This window comes from Stigmatopora argus, chromosome 3 (genome assembly GCF_051989625.1).
Source record: "Stigmatopora argus isolate UIUO_Sarg chromosome 3, RoL_Sarg_1.0, whole genome shotgun sequence".
NCBI classification, from domain to species: domain Eukaryota; kingdom Metazoa; phylum Chordata; class Actinopteri; order Syngnathiformes; family Syngnathidae; genus Stigmatopora; species Stigmatopora argus.
The window spans coordinates 16488254-16508865 of NC_135389.1; the positions used below are offsets into that span (position 1 = coordinate 16488254).

Genomic DNA, 20612 nt, shown 5'->3' on the forward strand with positions numbered 1-20612 from the left:
AAAACACGTACAATGCAAGACAAAGGGTGAAAATATGCAAAGACTGAGAACAAACAATTAAGTAGTGAAATTTTTGTAATTGCCAAAAGCACTTTCGATATATTATCCAAAATATTTGCCTTTTTGCCTTTTTTTGTTTGGTTTATCCGTACTCAAGGTTGACCGGTCGCCAATCAAGGTTGTGCCAAAAGTTTTTGGGCTGGGCTCCAGCTCACCTGTGACCACAATGAGAACACGTGATGCAGAAAATTGACGTTGCTGTTGATGTGATCCTGCCACGTCTGTTCGTGTAAGTACATCCACTAGATGGCGTGGTCAAGCCAACTCAATAATCAACTGTGGGATTAGTATCCACGGGGCTCATTATTAGCACATGATGAGGCTGCATTTCTCCAAAAAGCAAGCACAAGCTGCCCTATTAATATTTAAGAAAGGATGGAGGAAATGAATGCCGGTGGAAATCCAAGGTCGTTGTAAAAATAAATACATTAAGAATATGCGTATATATTCCAGGGCTACAAACACCTTCTTTTGAGACTTTTTAGTCGGATACCGCTATGATCCATACATCCTAATGAAATAACGTACATTTTAAGGGTTGCTTGCGAGTGTATTTGACTTCACTGTATTTTCCTTTATATTTATGCCAAACTTTAAATTGAATCTGTGATAATTTCATCTAGCGTGTCCTGGTAATGACATTTTTCTCTGCTGACATCACAGCAAAGTTATGTAGTTGTTTTTAATGTGCAACATATAATTGTCTTATGTTCCTTTTTAGTTTGACCGAGAACTTTCATTTGAAGTGGCATTGATCAGTTTGAAGCTCCTTTTTTTCAGGATCTTTTTACTTTGACTGCAGGTACGCTGATTTTAGTGCACCAGACTTTTATTGTTACAGGAAGAACACACATTTCTGCCAAACACTGCGGTAAAAAAGGGGGGAGCGAAAAGGGGGGTATTAAAGATCACAACCTCAAATATCAAGTCTGCACACTGTTGCCAAGTCTTGTTGCTATGGTGATTGCATCCTACTGCAGGTGTGAGTAACGACAGAGGAAGTCAACTGTGCTTCCCTCTCTGTCTCTTTATGCTCCACTGTATGGAACACGGGCTCCGATGTGCATGTGCGAGCGCATGTGAGTGTCGCAGACATGCTTGCAAACAGCCCGGAGGTTGAAACATGGAGCTTCTGCTCTTTCCAGATACAGTGCACTCTGTTTATTACCGAGATGGACCTATCTAATAGAGGCTTTAATATATCCGCATTCGTCATATTTCGCCATTCTGCTTTGGGAATCTGTCCGAAGGCAGAGAGGACCATCTGAACTGTGCAAATGTAATTAAGCCTCAGGCTGGGCGTGCAAATGAATAGCTGCATGAGTCCAAATATTCCAGGCAGACACGCCGTGAACTGAGAGAACTGTGTAGTTGTTTCAAGGAATCCAATGAAGAAGACGGGGAAATAATCGTAGTACAGTCGTCATGAGAAGAAATGACTTCACCGTGTATCTTGTTTATATTTAACGGCGTAAGGGATGGGATCTTTTCATAGCATCTTACTTTGACCAATGAGTTAATAAACTGTGACTTCATTTGCTAATGGATATAACAATGCAAAAACCCAGTTTCATTTTGGTCCAGTTAGAGTTTGTCTGTACTTTTTAGTTGTTTGTAGTCCAGTGCAACTTGTATGTGGACATATACAGTTTTCTTGTCAAATTTGGGAGGTGTGGCTTATAGTAAAGAAGTTAAAAATAATCAAATTGCCATCTGCCTTGAACAATCTCCTGTTCTTGCTGTTAGTTTTGGGTCATTTAGGCAACATTTAATATTTGAAGTGATGTATTTCTTCCTGAAAGTACATTGAACATGAATTCGATGACCAGTAATAAGTTCATGCAAGACCGTTGAAAGAAAGAAGTAGGATGCAGGGATGTGAAATGGAAATGGAGACCATACTTTTTTTTTTGCACTGGCATTACACCCTCACATTGACTTGTGCAAGTGGATCAGATTTGGAGCTGTTGTTGCGCACTGCAGGCGGCTGCTACTCGCCTTTGAGTCTAACCGAGGCAGACTGAAGGGGCTTATTAAACCTTGGGCTGCAGCCTTATTCTGAGATCCACAATCAAGCAAAAAAGTGCACTGTGCGACATAAATAGTCTGCCACAACATTCACCACCGTCTACATATACAGTACAAAGTGCGCACGTTAGAATGTAACAGGCTCTGTGCAAAAGTGTTATTAATAGGGGCTGACATTTTCACAGTTCGTGGCTGAATCACTCTTTGCAAGCCTTGGTGAGCCTGCACATTTGTAACACGAGGCATAAAGGCTCACCCAAGGCTCTGAATGTGCTTGTAATTTCATTTGGGAGAAAAGACAAAAGATGACCCAGTGCAAAACAAAACAGTCAATAACAAACTGGACAAACGCGGGATCTCTCTTGTGGCATTTTCATGCTATTGCTTGCAATGGTTATCTCCCACCTTCTCCAGATTCCTCCCACAGTCGCAAAAATGTATACCGTATTTTACGGACTATAAGCCGCACTAGCTAAAAAAAAAAAGCCCAATGACAGGGAAAAAAATAAGTCGCACTGGAGTATCAGTCACATTTTGGGGCAATTTTATTTGATAAAATCCAAAACACAGACATGCCATTTTGAAAGGCATTCAAAATAATATTTTTTTAAAAATCAAATCAAAACAGGCAACCACCGGCTGAAATATTTCCCCCCCCCAAAAAGTAAAAAAAAAGTACTAATTTAGTCAGTTTAAGTTACCTGCAATTCTATGGGTTCGCCATGGTGACCCCTTGAAGGGATAAGTCAAAAGTCAATAGCATAATGCATACCTGTCAACCTCTGCCGATAACTGCCCTTATAAATGATTATGATTCCCCTTACAAACCCCCCAAAAACTTACAAACACCGTACGAGTCGTACGGTGTTTGTAAGGTTTTTTGGGGGTTTGTAAGGGGAATCATAATCATTTATAAGGGCAGTTATCGGCAGAGGTTGACAGGTATGATAATGTGTGAATAATTTCACACATAAGTTGCACTGGAGTGCCAAATTATACAAGAAATCTGCCTTGTAGTCCAGAAAATATGTTATATTCTAACCAAGTTAGATAAACGGCAGCCAAGTGGTATATCTAATTAAAAAAAATTACGTAAAATACAAAATATCATTGAACCGAATGCTTTTATTGTCTTTATATAAGTATTATGATATGACATAGCCTATCAGATCAGCAGAGAGTCTATTATTGAAAGTCTATCCACAACGTGGACTGGCCAGCAATGAGCCGTAAGTGACCGATCAGGCTGCGTCATGAAACGGCCATTTAGGTCGTTTAGTCTGCATTGATAGCCTTGATGATCGGGCCCGTGCGAGCAATGATGCGGCCCAACGTGAAGGTCAGCGTATGGATCTTAACCTGACCTCGCTAACTCACTTCGCGCTAGCAGCATTTGTCGTGATCATATTCGATCTGAACATTGATGGAGTAGTTGGGAACTTGGAAGAGGGCGGAGTGTCTCTGCACCCTGCCTTTTCATTTCTATGTAACCACAGCCCACATGGGATAAACCTTTCTCGTTCGCGGCATGACATCACATGTGTGATAATTGAACAATTATTGCAGTTTAAAATAGCTGATGATGAAAATACAGTGATTCTCTCACTCTCTTTTTTTGTATTTGAGTTAAATTATCTGGAGCTTTATCAAATACGACTAAAACCATGAGAAGAATCAGATTCCCTCAGCCAATTGTGTCTTGTCCAGGTTTTTCCAGTGTCTCGTCCATTTGTATTTGGTTCGCTGCTTTCCTTACTATTTGTCTGATTATTAGATTCCTTTATTCCGGGTTGAGTTTTTACCTCCAAAGTATTTTTTTTTTTTTTACACCTCCCGCCCTTTATTTAGTATTATTGTAATTTGTTTATCTGTACCTTCTTGTTTCCCTGCACTCCTGCTTCACCCATCACACATACCTTTTGCTACTTTTTTTCTACATACGGATGCTACTCATTATATTCTCATTATTGCATTTGGATTGTGTTCAGAACTTCCCTTTGTTTTAGGATACGCACTCTTTTAGCGGGTGAACTTAATTTGACCTCTAAATTTTGAAAATGCGCATGGGCAACTGTTAAATGTTTTAGTACAGTGGAACTTGACTTGCAGTGTTTATTTTTTATTTTTTAAGTCATGAGCTGTTGTCTGCTTTGTGTTGCGAGCCCAAATTCAATTTTGAGGGTTTCAAATATACCAAGGGACTCACTGAATTTGAGTAGAGTTGATAGATTTTGTAATATTAAACCACGCTGAGGCATTGAATGTTTTGAAGTCCAAGGAAAACAATTTTCTAGCCAGAGAGGGTTAAGCTGAGTTAACATGACAAGGAGTGGGTGGGTCCACCAAATAAGAGATGTTTCCAGTGGGAAGACGGCGCTTATGTAATAGAGGGGGCTTGTTTACGTGTCCCTTCTGAGTTCATGTTAGCTGATGGAAGACACCCTGCCGTCGCTGCTCTTCTTGGCTTCTGCCACATTGCATTAATGTCTTTATTCATAGTGACTGGTAATTGGCCTACTTTGAGGCAATCATTTGTATCTTATGTCAACTTGTATAATACAGAGAGATGCACGGAAGCTTTAAAAGAGTTAAAATTTCACAGGTTTGCGTTTAAATACATTGCGGATGTTCAAAGTTGACATTTATAACTTCCCATTCAGTGTGCTGTCTAGAATTTTCAATTGGTTGTTAATCACATTTTTGTCAAATGCTTTTTTTTTTCTTCTAACAAATGGAAATGCAGTACATCTCTATGTGGCGCTAGCTTTAGGATTTTTTTAAAAATATACCAATAGTGTATAAAGATGCATCTTTTTATAGAGGTATTATGGGTTCGAAACCACACCCACTTTGATTCCTATATATATCCATCAGTGGCGGTCCGTGTATTTTCTAGAGGGGCTTTCAGCTATCGGATTCAATCCAACCCTCAAAAACTATTTTATGGCTATAAAACCTCTACTGCAGCTACAGTTGTGACACATAAAAAATCATCAATAATAACCTCATACAATTGAAATATTATTTAGGAATATAGCCATATTTTACTCACCAAAAATCCTTTTTAAATGTACACAATATCCATCCTCCTTTCTTTCCTCCTTCTTTTCTATCGCCATCGAAGCTAATGCTGAAAGTCGAGCCTGTCCTGTCATATTTCTGGCATACGTTTTTATTCGATTTAGCGCTGAAAATGTTCGTTCCCGGTTGCGACAGGCTTGCTTGCTTTGGAGTTGTCCGACCTTTCTTAATGATGTCCAGCTTTTTTTTCTTGAAAAGTCCGTCTTGATAATGGCTTTGACAGTAAATCTGCAAACAAATCCATTTCTTCTCCTCCTTCAGCCATTGCGGGTTGACAAAACCGCTATTAAATCAACACAACAATATATTTGCTTGTGCAGCTCGCTCCAGATACAGTTTGGTAGTTCTGGCTAATCACTAGTCAATCATAGTTGGTGAAAGCGATGACGTATCCCTATGCCTGCGAGAAGGCAATGACGTATCCCTACGCCTGCGAGAATGCCTTGGTGTCACCAAATCGAATTCTGATTGGTTGAAGCAACAGTCTTATCGACGCTTGTTTAATGCAGCAGAGCCCGCAGAACTGATTGTGAAGGCCTTGAGGCAGATTTCTGACCCTGGCAACAAAACATGGCTGAAATGTGATTGGTTAAATGCTTCAATATGAAAACACACATCTGGAAGCAGTGCAACCAGGGGGAAAGCAATAAAAGGAAGCTGACAGACAATTTGGAATTATTTAATAAGTCTTCATGGACAAAATATAATTAACATCGGTCTGTGATTCAGATATTTCTTAGGCCAGCAGAGAAGGCCTTGAAGGCCCTGACGGCACACCACTGATATCCATAATAGTCTATTCAGCACTACGTCGTTTTAAGAAAACAAGCCAATACTGAACGTCACGGAAAAGATCTGCAAAGTTAACACGCGTCTTGCTTTACCACTACAAGGTTAGAGTGACCTAACTGCCAAGTTGAGCAGTTTACAAAGTTTTGCTGTGGACAGCTGGTAATGTTTAATCACAGGAGGAGTTTTCCCTGCGAGGCATGCAGATTTCCCTCTCACATTGTGACAGTCACAGCCGGTCTCGTCCACCTGGAATCCAATAGTGTATAAAGATGCATCAACAACCCTGAACCTTGGTCCAAAGGCACTTTTCACCCTCCAAATGGAGGCTCATTCATACTCTACATGCAGAATCACATGCTTTTATTTTGTCAAAGGTGCCAAACTTGTGAGCGCCCTTACTGTACTTTGCTCAGATTCGTGTTCGCCGTAACACTAATTTTCACATTTCAAATTGGAGAATGAAATACCTGACATTGGCTTTGTGCATAACTCTCTTATTTCTGTTGTTTACTGGCATGCACTCATCCTTTGCCATGTTCGTATTCTACTCTTTCCTAGTTGAAGGCCCCTAGCTGAAAAGCCCCTGGAGTGTTACATTCAATTAGGGGCTCGCTGCGGCTTGACACGCTCTAACCTGGCGAGATGGCAAGAGCGCAAATCACAATGGCTTGGACACCAGACGAGAGCTGGGATGGCGCCACGGCGACTCAGGTCAGCTCGCTCGTCGCAGACACACTTCCACGCGTCTCCCCCTCTCCTCGGTGCACTCAGGTCAGCAAAAAGGGAACGTAACAGACATTGTTGGCCCCGCCGCTCTATTATTCATGTTCTGCTCCCAGAATAGCGTCCCGACAGTACGCACTATTTCATTTCGGCATGAAAAAAATAAAAGTTGCGTATTTCCAGACCTAGCTAAGAACTTGTTCAATTGTCACTCTGATGAGACGGCGGATGTTCCTTTGGAAATGTCCCGATTGGCAGCTTTATTCTCTCTTGTAAGCGAATGCTCACCTAACCAGCCGTGAACTCTGCATGAGCACCAAACCAGACATCCTGGGTGTATGTGAGGAAAAACTTGGCGGCACTGTTACACAACACTTGGGCACATTGGAGAACTCTCCAGAACTTTTGAATGTTAACCTAATCGTTGTCCTGAGCTCGTGTACTTCTCATTAACATTCTTTTGAGAATGAATTCTGAGTCTGGACATGACCAAGTCCGGTCAAACACCTATCCTAAAATTCAGTTCTTTATGGATAAAAAAAAACTCCTTAACAACAATTTCACGCAAAATACTATTAGAGGTTGTTGCCAAAAAATACTTAAATCGCATAATGTACACGTAAAAACAATTCTGTTGTTAAGCAACCCTAATTTTGGCAAAAATACTCTTGGAAAAAATGCATTTTGCACTTATTTTATACTTTGATTTATATGTAACTGGTCTTTGGTAGTAGTGATGTAAATGCATTTTTTTTCCACTATTACCAATTGGGACAGTGGTCTTGGCAGTCAAGTGTGCTGACTTACTGAAGACCAGTTGGTGGATGGTCTGTTTGTATTGAAGGTAAAAATTTTACACCCTGAGGGAGACAGCATACTGGCAGTTGAGACTAAACTGGGAGGTTGGCTCCACTGCAACAGTGACAATGCAGTTTCCTGAATGCTGGTTCTTTTGAAAAGGAGAATACAGTGAGGTCACCATTATACTGTTTGCAGACAAATCCATTTTACAGTCGTTTGGTCCAAAACAGGAGCTCAAATGTAGTTTTTTTCTACATTTGACAGTATCCCTTGCGGTTATCTTTCTTTAAAAAAAAAAAGATTCTGGCCATTTATTGTAACAGTATAGTGTGCCCAGTCATATTCTATGTGAGCTATGATTGACAGACGGGCTGAACAGTCTTGACATTTGAGGCCGAGTTGAGAGGAAGCAGCCGTTGGAGCTGCGTCTGCCTGCCACGATGGAGAGGACATGTCACACCCCATTCGTGTTTCCAAACCCCAAACTGTAACTCGGAACAACAGGCCGGTAGACCGCCAGTGTCATTATATTGACCACGACACAAAAAGAAAGGCTCTCTGCCACAGTTGCTCTCAGAATTTGTCAGGCGAACACACGACCAGCGCTTCTCAAATATTTGACAGCAAATACCAAAGAAAGTAGCATCAGGGCCACACATCACCAATTTGAATTCCTTCCGTATCCTGAGGCGAAATTTTCCCATTGCGGCATTTCGTAACCCGAATATTTTGTATGTAGAGACGCTCTCAAGTAGGGATACGTCAATGAATTTCTTTCAATCTACTTTTTGTCCCAACTCTACCGCATTGCAGTCGCTCTTACCCACCCCAACTAAACACACAACTCCCTTCACACGATTCCTCTCAACCATCAAATCGAATCCAGATTGTTGGACACGCCATCATGCATTTGTTTTTTTGTTTTGTTTTTTTGACTACGATCCCTATTTACGCTGGCTTGTCTTAGAGACTACCGCAACTTGTTTTGTATCCGCACACATGAGCGCACGCAGGAGGGAGTCCCGCTCGCACACAAAGTGTGTGTTGCTTAAAAAAGGAAGAAGTCATTAGTAATTGTCATTTGCGAGGAGTATGGCGAATTAGAAGCGTGCTGGATCATGTAATTAGGACCGCAGCCTTCTCACGGGAGACTTGAGGGAAGGACACCACGGCGGGCCCTCTCCTCTGTGACAGCGGCGGAAAACACCAGATGACACAGACACTCTGACAGAAAGACATTCCCGCTGGCTTATATCAAAACATGAGCACATGCAGGGACAGATCACTCAAGTGTCAAACAAAAGTGCAAGTGATAATACATGGTAAGAAGTCAAGTGGAGGCTGTTAAAAGTTTGGGGGAGTCGTGCGTTATCAGTACTGTAGCGACGTCGCAAATTAGATGACGGGATTAGAAAGTCATTTTCAGAGGATTGGAAAAAAAAGTCATTGTAGAAATTGACAAATGAACATTTAAAAACAACAACTTGTGCTCACATGGAAATAAGTGTTTGGTATCAAGTCCATAACAAGTTATATAATAAGTTATGTGCGGTATATATAAAAATCATGTGAGCCAAAGGACAAATTATGATTGTCATTTTCCAAATGCCTTTCTATTTTTAAGTGTTCATTAGCTGCTATTGACGGCGATAGACATCCAACCCGGGTGGCCCGGCGGCTGAGTGGTTAGCGCGTCGGCCTCACAGTGGGGGTCCTGGGTTCAAATCCATGTCGGTCCACCTGTGTGGAGTTTGCATGTTCTCCCCGGTTCTACGTGGGTTTTCTCCAGGTATTCTGGTTTCCTCCCATGTTCCAAAGACATGCATGGTAGGCTGATTGGACACTCTAAATTGCCCCTAGGTATGAGTGTAAGTGTGAATGGTTGTCTGTCTCCTCGTGCCCTGCGTTTGGCTGGCCAGCGATTCAGGGTGTCCCCCGCCTCTGGCCCAAAGTCAGTTGGGATAGGCAGTTGGGATAAGCGGTTCAGAAAATGAAATGAAAAGGAAAGACATCCAATCCAATTTCCAACGATTCATGGCAGTGAAACATGGCCACTCAATGAGTTAAGGGCTGCAAGCAACAAAATAGTACATAATCTTCAGGTAGTATAAGGGATGTCCCAGGCCCAAACATGTCAATTTTAGAATTGGGTGCAAAAGATGCAGTTTTTAAGATTGTTTTAGGAACTATAAAATAAGATGAAACATTTATGTTTGGTAAGAAGTTTTCGGTCACATAAATGATCATTTGTACACGAAAGGGTTAAGTTGAAGATCTAACTCAATGTACAGACTGCTTAGTGTAGATGCTACAGATTGATGGCAAAATAGATTGGAGACAGAAAGGATAACAATGAGGATGAGGTCATAAATCCTGGTAAAATGTGCTGCACGAACGGATGGCAGCAGATTAGAGACGATGCCTTTTAAAGAAATTGAATGCTCCGGGAGGCAGATTGGGTCTTCTGCTTCTTCGCCTTTTTTATTGTCCAGCTCTGTAGAATGGGAAAAAGTCTTTTGCATTTTACGTGATGTCACTCTGAAAACAAGGCATATTCCACTTTTTCTGAAAAAAAAAAGAATTTCTTTATAACTTCAGTGCAATGTCTATGATCAATATCCTACTGATAGAATCATTATTTCTCGATTTATATGTTCCTTATTACAGCTTATATAAATAATACATTATAATAATGATATTAAAGCATATATATATAATAATATATATATATATATAATATATATATATAGTATAATATATTATATATATATAATATATCTATATATATATATATATATATTTGCTTTAATATCATTATTATAATGTATTATTTATATAAGCTGTAATAAGGAACATATCAACCAAGAAATAATGATTCTATCAGTAGGATATTGATCATAGACATTGCACTGCAGTTAAAAAGAAATTCTTTTATATATATATATATCGACCATCGCAATTTCACTTCGCGATTTTTTTCAATTGATTATTAAATATTTTTTTTTTAAATGTCACAAAAAAGTAGTTATAATAGGGGTGATCCTACTTTTGCGATTTTTCGATTATTGTGGCCATGTTGGATCTACATTAGCCCTGATATTTGAGGGATTACTGTATATATATGAAAGGTCTGTTGTTTATACAGTGATAAGGAAAAATATGTAAATTAACAAGGCCTTGAGTAATAAAACATTTAATTATTCTAAATAGTGGCGCAATAAAAATAATAAAATTCAAAGCAAATTGTAATAAATTGTGGAAAAAGATGTATGAATATATTAAAATTCATTTGATTAATTTATTTAGTTTCATAACTCTCTTGTGACCGACTCCATGCCTACCACTGACCGTAATAGACATCCAATCCATTTTAACTAGGAGGGGCCCCTCCCAGTTAAAATGGATTGGATGTCTATTGCCATCAATAGTTGTTTTAATCTCAATTTCTCTCTCTCTACACTACTATTTCTTCATGTCGCTCCATTACTAACTACCACAACACACACCCTGGGTTTGGATGAGTAAATACAATGATCGCTTTGAAACAGAGTAGTGAACAGGCCCTTAAATAGAGCAGTCTTGCTTTTTAATGTTCGTGGATTTGTAAAAACAAACAGACATTGATTTCTGATATCTTGACCCTAAACGGTAATCCATGGCGGTCACGAGGGGTCTAACCTAATTGTTGTTGAGCAATTGATTTGCTCCAACACAACCGCGTTGCTCTTAATCACCTGGGATGACAAGGACAAACAGTATGATACACAATGGTGTCTGCCTATGATAGATTGTTTTGTTTTTGTTTTTTTCTCACACTTTTTGCTGTCCAAATATGTAAGGATCGGAGCTCTTGGCATAATTATGCAATTTTTAGTGACTGCATTGATAGATTGCGGTCATACTATTCAAATGGATGGGATATCTAGCATTGTCAATTGTCAGTGTTTTTTTGTGATTGGATTTTAACTGCACTTAATATATTTGAAGATAATGAAAACAAACAAGTGGTCGGTGTCATGGGGTCAAAAACATCAATAGCATTGAAAACGTTAACGAGGGTTCCAACATCAATGTGCTCCATTTAAACGGGGGTGTCCAAACTTTTTTTCCCTGAAGGCCGATTTCAGGGAAATTAATGGGCTGACATGAAATCCTCCCACTTTCATTTGCTAAACGCGGGATCAGAATTGAGTAAAAAAGGATTGTTTTACTATTTTTTAATTTATTTTTAAGAATCAAGTCATTGCCTCATATGTTTAATACAGTAAGAAAAAAAATCATGCATGCATTTTTTTTACCAGAAAGAAAAAAAAAAGCGCTGTAGTTCTAATTCACAGTGGACTCCAAGAATTTTCCCTTTTTTTGTGAGTGATGGGGGAAGGAGGGGTGGCGGTGGTTTGGCGCAGCCCGCTGTGGAGCGCTCCCTGTCCAAGGTGCTGAAATCTGCTTCCCCAAGCATGCGTCATGTGACCTGAGCCAGCTCTGCCTCGCTCAGCAGCCATCAGCGAGCCCGCTGCTTTCTGGAGCTCTTTTTTTTCTCTCCCCTTTCCTTTCCACGGGAGGAGGACTTCCAACCTCCAGCTTGTCTCCGTCACCAGCGAACCATGTGGACCTGCAAGGGCTTCTTCCCCCGGCGCAGCTCTCGCTTTTCCACTTAAAAGTCTCCTCTTTGCGGCTCTTCTTTTTCTTTGGAGAGATGATGTAAGGCGCGTGCAAGAGTCCTCTCCAGCAAACATGCAGAAGGGAATACGGCTGAATGACGGTCATGTCACCTACTTGGGGCTTTTGGCCAAAAAGGACGGCACCAGGCGGGGGTGCTTGAGCAAGAAGAGCTCGGACAACACCAAATGGCACAGCAAGTGGTTTGCGCTCTTGCAAAACATGCTCTTTTATTTCGAGAACGAGAGCAGCTCGCGTCCGTCGGGATTGTACCTGTTGGAGGGATGCATATGCGACAGAGCGCCTTCGCCCAAACCCGCGCTTTCGGCCAAGGAGTGTTTGGAAAAGCAGGTGCGCGCAAAAACACACACGCACGTGCGCTACATAAGCCGCACTCGCGCGGCTTCCGACGCCGCGGCGCTAGGTCTTGCTAACCGGCCTATCCAAATCCAAAGCTCTAAAGCATGTTGTTTTTTGTTTTTTTTTGCTTCGTGGAAAAAAAGAAGGGGGGGCGGAAGCGAAGCGGCAGCACGCGGTTGCAGCTTGCCGTCTTCTCGCGAGTTATGTAATCCATGCACAGCATTAATGATGAGGTCACAATATTAACACCTAATGCCAATTTCTGCTGCAGTGTCCTGCTTGTAAACAGCAAATCGCTAGATCATCCACTCACCCGCAAAATGGTATTATGTGGCTTTTTTTCCCCCTTCAAAGATCCAAAATGTTGCGTGCGCACGTTGTTTGGATGGATTGTCACTTGTTTTCTTTCTTTATTTTTTTTTAAAGTTGGGGTGGGGGGCAATAGTATCATCGTGTGGCGATTTTGATAAATGAAGGCAAAAAGAATGCAATCCAAAATACCAAAAATCTAATGGGCTGTTGCAATGAACTCATTGACCAATGACAGGCGTTCAATTCATTAAATCCGTTCTTGCCCAAAATATGACTTTTAATTCACCCTTACAGAGCACTCGTTTAATTGGTTGGCTGCCACTGATTCATTTGGACTGTTGCAGCCTTTGTGTCATTGCTTCTGTTCTTAACTTTTATGGACAGAAAATGGCCTTAAGGTGGTCGGTCCAGTTGCGTGTGCAGTCGTTTGGTCGCCGGTCTTTTGGTCGCCGCTCTTTTGGTTGCCCGGACCCAAACAACGGGCGACCAAAAGACCGGCGACAAAACAAGGTAAAACAACACAGTCTACGCATCAATAAAAGCCAACAATGGCCCTGAGCAGTTTCACTGAGCCGATGTCTGAGTGTATAAGAGTTTGTATGTACATGAGTTGTCCCTTTAAGAAGCTACGTCAGTCAGCGTCTTAACAAGTTCTCCAACAAAACACAATAAAAGTACGGGAAATTTGGAGCTTTTCTTTAGCCCTAATAAATAATAGGGCATTAAGTATGACTAAATAATAATTCACAGTTTGTATTTAGGGAATTTGAGTGACGATTTAAATGGTAATTTTTAATAACCTTCCGGGCGACCAAAAGACCGGCGACCAAACGACCGAGTACCGTCCAGTTGGGTGGCCTCAGTCTAGCATCTCTGCTGTTTGTAGATGATGTCGTTCTGTTGGCTTCAACTCACATTGGAGGGTTTCGCAACCAAGCGTGAATCAATCAGGTTGACAACAAGATCCTCCAAAAAACGAGCCCACGGTCCTCCGTCGGAAAAATGTGGCACGCCCCTTCCAGGTCAGGGTTCTTCCCTGATTAGAAGAGTAAAAGTATCTCAGGGTTACGAGTGAGGAAACAACGAGGTTATCCTGTCTATGAAATTGCCTCAGCCTTAGACACACCGTTCAAAAAAGATGAAAGACATAAAAACACATCTTTGTACTGAATAAGTTAAAAATACATTTGCTTGATTTTTTTCGCTCCTATTCGGCATTTTATCAGCACGCTATGTGATATTACCGTATTTTCTTGCATATAAGCCGTATTTGTAACTAAAGAAAATGATGACTGAATGAAGGGTAAGGCTTATATGCGCACAAGACTTACAGCATTGTTATTCTTTTTTTCACCAGTAAATGTTGGCAAATTAACATTTACTATTTGATGGTTATTTTCTGTTTTGCAGTAAGAAAACTACCATTACTGGATGAATGACTAACTTCCTTATGATATTGACCCTAATAATGTGCTTTTGATTCATACATTATCTCAGAAATACCACGTGTGATGATTTTTCTTAAGATTTTTCCTTCAATGTAACACATTTGTGCTCCCTATTGAAACCATGAATATGGAGGTGAAAATTGTGAACCAGGGGGCGGCTTATACGCGAGAAATGGTAAAATTCCACGATTTTAAGGCAATTTGAAGGGTATGGCTTATATGCGAGTAAATCCGGTAGTTCTAAACGCCCTTTCAGTTCAATGACTGCGTTTCTCTGTTTTTCCATTTTTCGCTGGCTGTAACCGTGACTAAAAATGTTTTGGCATCTTCCAAAACTAGTCTCAAAGACTTCACGTTTCCTATTATCTTTCACACATCCCCAACTCTTGAAGTCCTGTAATGATTTGAAAGATGCATGACTCAGCCGTAAATAGGAATGAGGGAGCAGACAGCGTGTTTGGCATCGCCTCTCACCAGACACTTTGGAAGATGGACCGCGTGGGGAGGGAGTGCAGCAACATGCATGCCGTTCTGCCAGAAATAGATCCCCTATTACAGTAAGATGAATACCTAATGAATGTGAAGATGGCCAAGCAGTCAGGCGTGAATAACCATCAATTACGCGTTGATGGGCGCTTGTTGAACACGCTCGGGCCGAAGATGAGCGATGACACCTTCGCTCGACGTTGTCGGAAACGCGGCGGCCGCCTGAAAACACTAATTGGAGAAGTTACAAAAAAGACCTGGTTGTTTGATCGGACGAGCTAATGTGGTAAAGCAGTGCAATTTGGAGATCATAACCATTTCAAATGAGTTGTTGCTGCAGTGCGAGAAAGCTAGCGCGCTCGTCAAGACTGGAGTGACACCACAAAACGCAACAACAGCCCGACTGTTCACGTCGAGCCAAGTTGCTAGGAAACAGGTATCGTACAGTTACATAATTGGCCGTGGCTCCAGCCTCCGTGTCTTATGGCATTTCCTCCTGGGAACCAAGAGAAATCCCTGGGATGGAGGGGGAGGCTTCTCGCTGAGCTCCATCCGTCCATCCATGGCGTGGGTGGGCGCTGTTGAAGAAAACGCGGCTTCCCCGAAACATGGGCGCGAGCTGGAGGTCGAAAGTTAAAACCGATACGTCCAACTTTACGTCTTTTGAGTCTGTATCCGTTTTTGCTACCGCAACCAAAATGGCGCTGTTCACGCGGCAGCCGGTGGCGGTACCTCCGTCCACTCTTGCTCGTTTTGTGTTTTTGCTGCTTTTCTGTCTGAATGATTTGATTTGGTGATTCTTAATGATCCCATTTATTTTGATTTGCTTTGTACTTTGTGCTTTTGCTTTGTTGTTCTGCGGCCTTTGCGACTGTACTGTCTAACTTATAACTATGCCTTTTCTTGCTACTGTCAAAATGAAATTTCCCGAATATGGGATTAATAAAGTTATCCAATCCAATCCAATCACGCCACCATTACCGCACATCTTTCTTCTAAGAAAAATGAAATAAAATTTTCATTTCAGCGGAAAATCTGTGCCGAAATGACTACTAACTAACTACTACTCTCTGTCATTTATTGGCGGTAAACGAGTTGTAAAGTGGGAGGCACGTATACAAAGTAGAGGTTTGAATATGAATTTCTAGCAATTGTGACAGTATTAAAATTGCCTCAGTCGTGAAAATTTGGTCACAAAAAGAATTTATGATCCAATTCGATTGAAATACAAAACATCGATTTACATCATCATATTTTAGATATGCCACTTGGTTTAAAGCTATACTTTTCATGAAATGTTCCAGCCACAAAATGAGCAATGGCTTCAAAATTGCTTGAGTTGAACTGGCGCACACTTAATTTTGTCTCCCAACAAGCCGTTTTTCAAATAACAATTGTATCTTCTTGTTAATTGCATCTGATTTGTCCATCCCAATCCAAGTATGGCCAAGTATCCACAAATCATTTATTCATTATTGTATTTTTGATCTCCAGAATGTATTATCCTCAAATGATGAAGGATAGCTACGTACATTGTTTTGAACGTCATTGTCTATAATACAGCATTGAACATGTTAAAAAAAATGTCTGCTCTCTTTATTGCAGTATTATTTCACCGTCAGCTTCACTCAAGAAAACCAAAAGGCCCTGGAGTTGCGCACAGAAGATGTGAAGGACTGCGATGATTGGGTGGCCGCCATATCGCACGCCTGGTAAACAAAAGAAACAAACCCCAAAAAGCACAAGCTGAAATGTACAGCTTGGGCAATTAGAGTTTGTCGGCAGAGGCTAAGTCATATTTATTTGACTGATGTCCTCAGTCTGTAGGGGGGTTGGCGTTGCCATGGTTACATAAGAGAAGAAATGCTTTGTTCACAAGAAATCCTGATGGCTTGTGTGTGCCCGCTTCTGACAGTTACAGAAACTTGGCCACCGAGCACGAGACCCTCATGCAGAAGTATCTTCATCTGCTTCAAATTGTGGAGACGGAGAAAACGGTTGCCAAGCAACTTCGACAACAGATAGAAGATGGAGAAATCGAGATTGAACGGCTTAAATCCGAGGTAAGTTTTCCTGAGCTAGCTTATTATTAACTATTGCGCAACTGAAAATTCCGGGGTGGCACATTGAATTGAATTGAATGCTTGTATTGTCATTATACAAGTAAAATGAGATTTAAATATTTCACCACATAGTGCACAAATAACAACAACAAACAAACAGACGCATCAAAATTAAATGCCATCATTTTCTGTGTGATGACGAGTGTCAAATCATGCGAGCGGATTGGTTGAAATACATAAGTAACGCTACCACAATCTAACAAATGTTTAGGGGTGGCTGGTCAGGCGGATCAGGGAATGCTTTTCTTCACAAATTCTGGTTGTGATGTCACAACCAGAATTGATGGTCATTTCTAGCTTGCTAGTGCAGCGCTAGCTGGGAAATGTTGACAAAACGGTCACACGGCAACAAGAGAATAGAAAGCCTATGGATAGGATGCTAGCAAAATGCAAAATGAATGAATAAATTAAAAAAAGAGAAATGACGGCGACAGTTGTCCAATTCATTTTGACTAGGAGAGCCAAAATAATATTCAGTGAAACTTATGTACTAAAACATGCAAGAGCAATAGTTGTGATTACGCTGACGGTTGCATTTGCCGTCCAGAGCCCCAAGCTGTTGCATGTCACAGGGGGCGCTATTCCCCGCCCTCCACTTTGCATGTCCTCTCAGCGACAATGCTTCCAAAGTGCTGCCTTCCCCATTCTTCTCATCAAATAGTCATTTTCCTTTCATGTGCTAATGTGACGCCTGTGAAATGGAATTAGGAGAAGGGAATATGCATGAACGCTGTTTTATATCACGTCTCCTCTATGAAATCCAACGGCAATTAAATCAAACACGGCAGCTCCGGTCTTCTTGCCACTTGGAAAATAGTGCATTTAAACAGAGGTGGAAACTAAAATACTCTTTGCTGTGACAAACTTATTGGCTGACAGTGGTGGACATCTAATCTATTTCAACTAGTGAATCCTTTACTAAAGTGAATGTGCAAAAATTAATTCTTGTTTCAACATTCCTCATTCCAGATCTCTGGGCATTTAAAAGACAACGAGAAGATTCACGCCAGTCCCACGGCGGCCCCGAGTGAAGATGATTCTGAAATCAAGAAGATCAAAAAAGTAAAACTCTTCAATTTCAGCCATTTTTTTAACATAACGTCTATTATTTTCCGTGACCGGACGTTTCGTCAAAAGACGTCGGGTCCCCGGACGTTTGATCGACCGGACGTTTGATCGACCGGACGTTTGGTCGACCAGACATTTGGTAGAATGGACGTTTGGTAGAACAGATGTTTGGTAGAACGGACGTTTGGTCACCGGGTTCGCTCGCTGTCAAATTATGACAGAGTTTACTGTTGATATTTTGATATTAGATATTTAGATACTAAACTCTCTCTCTCTCTCTCTTATGATTATAATTTTGAGAGCTGGTTTCAACAGTAACAACCCGGCGACCAAACATCCATTCTACCAAATGTCCATTCTACCAAACGTCCATTCTACCAAACGTCCGTTCTCCCAAACGTCCGTTCTACCAAACGTCCGTTCTACCAAACGTCCGTTGTACCAAACGTCCGTTCGACCAAACGTCCGTTCGACCAAACGTCCGGTCGATCAAACGTCCGGTCGACCAAACGTCCGGTTGACCAAACGTCCGGTCGACCAAGCGTCCGGGGACCAAACATCTTTCGGCGAAATGTCCGAGTACCATTATTTTCGTGTGTGTGGCTGCAGGTCCAGAGCTTCCTGCGAGGCTGGATCTGCAGGAGGAAGTGGAAAACCATCATCCAAGATTACATCCGTTCACCGCACGCCGAGAGCATGAGGAAGAGGAACCAGGTGGTTTTCAGCATGTTGGACTCGGAAGCCGAGTACGTGCAGCAGCTGCACATCCTGGTGAACAACTTCTTGAGGCCGCTTCGCATGGCCGCCAGCTCCAAGAAGCCGCCCATCACCCATGACGACGTCAGCAGTATTTTCCTCAACAGGTTGGAACCTCTCCAAAAATAATTCACAAAAAGCAGTCAAAAAAAAGCATGGTCCATCCTGGAACAGTGGCTGACTGAGTAAATATTTGTATTTAGTTTATTGCATGTTTAGTTATTTAACTGTACTGGGTGTGCAAAATATGAATTTAAAAATAAATGTTCAGCAGTGCTCTAATTTCTTAGGATGCAGCTCTAGTTTCACCCAGCATGAAATTGAGTGAGTGCAAATATGTCACTGTTATAATCACACAATGGCTATTCTTAGAATGAACTACATTCTTGTACCTTTAGGGCTACAATTGCATGTGATTGGGGGCGTCACCTTGAATGCATTTTTTTTGCACCCTTCACTTAACTTTTACCATTTAAGAAGATTTTAAGAAACACTGGAGTCCAGTAAGAAGCAGTGCAGGTTAATTATGAGATACAATATTACAGCAATGGGCCCCTACAGACCATATATTTGCTACAATGACATATATTAGTATTACTTTTATCCTGAATCAAATCACAATTGGCCTCACCCTGTTATCAGACAAGCGATGGACACTTATCTTGCTCATTAATCTGCATGAGCCTCTCATTGGCCTAATGGAAATCCACCCACTCGCTCACGTATCGAAGGACATTTACGCTGACAGGCAGCCAGTCTGGATCAGCACTGCAGCACAACTTCACAGGATGTTGGAGAAACTGACCAAAATTGTTTGACCTGTTGACTTTTCTCACCCCTACCTTTTTTATTTTTTGCAGTGAAACTATCATGTTTCTACATCAGATCTTCTACCAGGGGTTAAAAGCCAGAATAGCCAGCTGGCCAACGTTGGTGCTGGGTAAGGAGAACTTTGGATTTTCATACTTTCCACAGAAAATCAAAGCGCTAACCCTAGCTACCCCGCTAGCCGACCTGTTCGACATCTTGCTGCCCATGCTGAACATCTACCAGGAGTTTGTGAGGAACCACCAGTACAGCCTACAAATACTAGCTCACTGCAAGCAAAACCGAGACTTTGACAAGCTACTGAAGCAGTACGAAGCAAAGCCCGACTGTGAGGAGAGAACTTTGGAGACCTTCCTTACATACCCCATGTTTCAGGTTAGCACTTTTTTTATTGTTAGAGTACAGTTGTTATTTATTTGTTTATTTTTTTGTCCCAGGACTGATGAATTCGATGAATTTATTTCGGACTTATTGTTGCCTTTAGGTTCCAAGTTACCCCGTAGAGAGCAAGTTATCATTTCTCTGGGTCACGGACAGGTTTAGGGACCACGGATGGTCATAGTTGATTTTGTAACATGCAAATGCCCCAAAATCACCATAAAATAACACTATATCGACAGAAAGTAACCCCACACCGAATACAAACAGGAATACAAACACGAAATGCCCCAAACCCATCGAAAGTGTCTCGATATCATCAGGAAATGACCTAGAAATTCCCTAAAGCAAGAGAATGTGACCTGAAAATAACAGTAAGTGATCTAGAAATCCCCCATAATCATCAGGTAATAACCCCAAATCAGCAGAAATGCTACAAATAATTTAAGGGAATTTGAAAAGGAAACCATTAATGACCTGAAATCAATAGGAAGTGACCTGATAACAAGAAGATGTGATCCAGATTCACCCCATAATCCACAGGTAGTGACCCAAAATAAAGAGGAAGTGACCCAGAAGTGCTACGAAAACATTCACAGGGAATTAAAACGGATAGCAACAGACAGTGATCGCTAAATATCCTAAAATCAACAGAGTGAAATGGAAATGCTAAAAAAGCAAAAGCGGATAGCGAATCCTCACTGTCAGC

The 20612-nt window shown here is 41.3% G+C and overlaps 1 protein-coding gene across 2 annotated transcripts in view; it reads left to right on the plus strand.

Moving 5' to 3' along the window:
• Window positions 1-20612, plus strand: part of LOC144071310 (ras-specific guanine nucleotide-releasing factor 1) — a 33481-nt gene that overhangs the window by 398 nt on the left and 12471 nt on the right. Inside the window, exons 2-9 of one of the 2 annotated variants that reach the window (XM_077596298.1) lie at window positions 158-289; window positions 6520-6672; window positions 16356-16462; window positions 16666-16813; window positions 17843-17935; window positions 18551-18804; window positions 19558-19637; window positions 19707-19900. In XM_077596298.1, coding sequence (XP_077452424.1) covers window positions 6604-6672; window positions 16356-16462; window positions 16666-16813; window positions 17843-17935; window positions 18551-18804; window positions 19558-19637; window positions 19707-19900 — 945 coding nt within the window. In that variant the 5' untranslated portion in view covers window positions 158-289; window positions 6520-6603. Of the gene's footprint in view, window positions 1-157; window positions 290-6519; window positions 6673-11899; window positions 12496-16355; window positions 16463-16665; window positions 16814-17842; window positions 17936-18550; window positions 18805-19557; window positions 19638-19706; window positions 19901-20612 lie in introns of those variants that run through there. The other variant, XM_077596297.1, reaches the window with a different exon arrangement.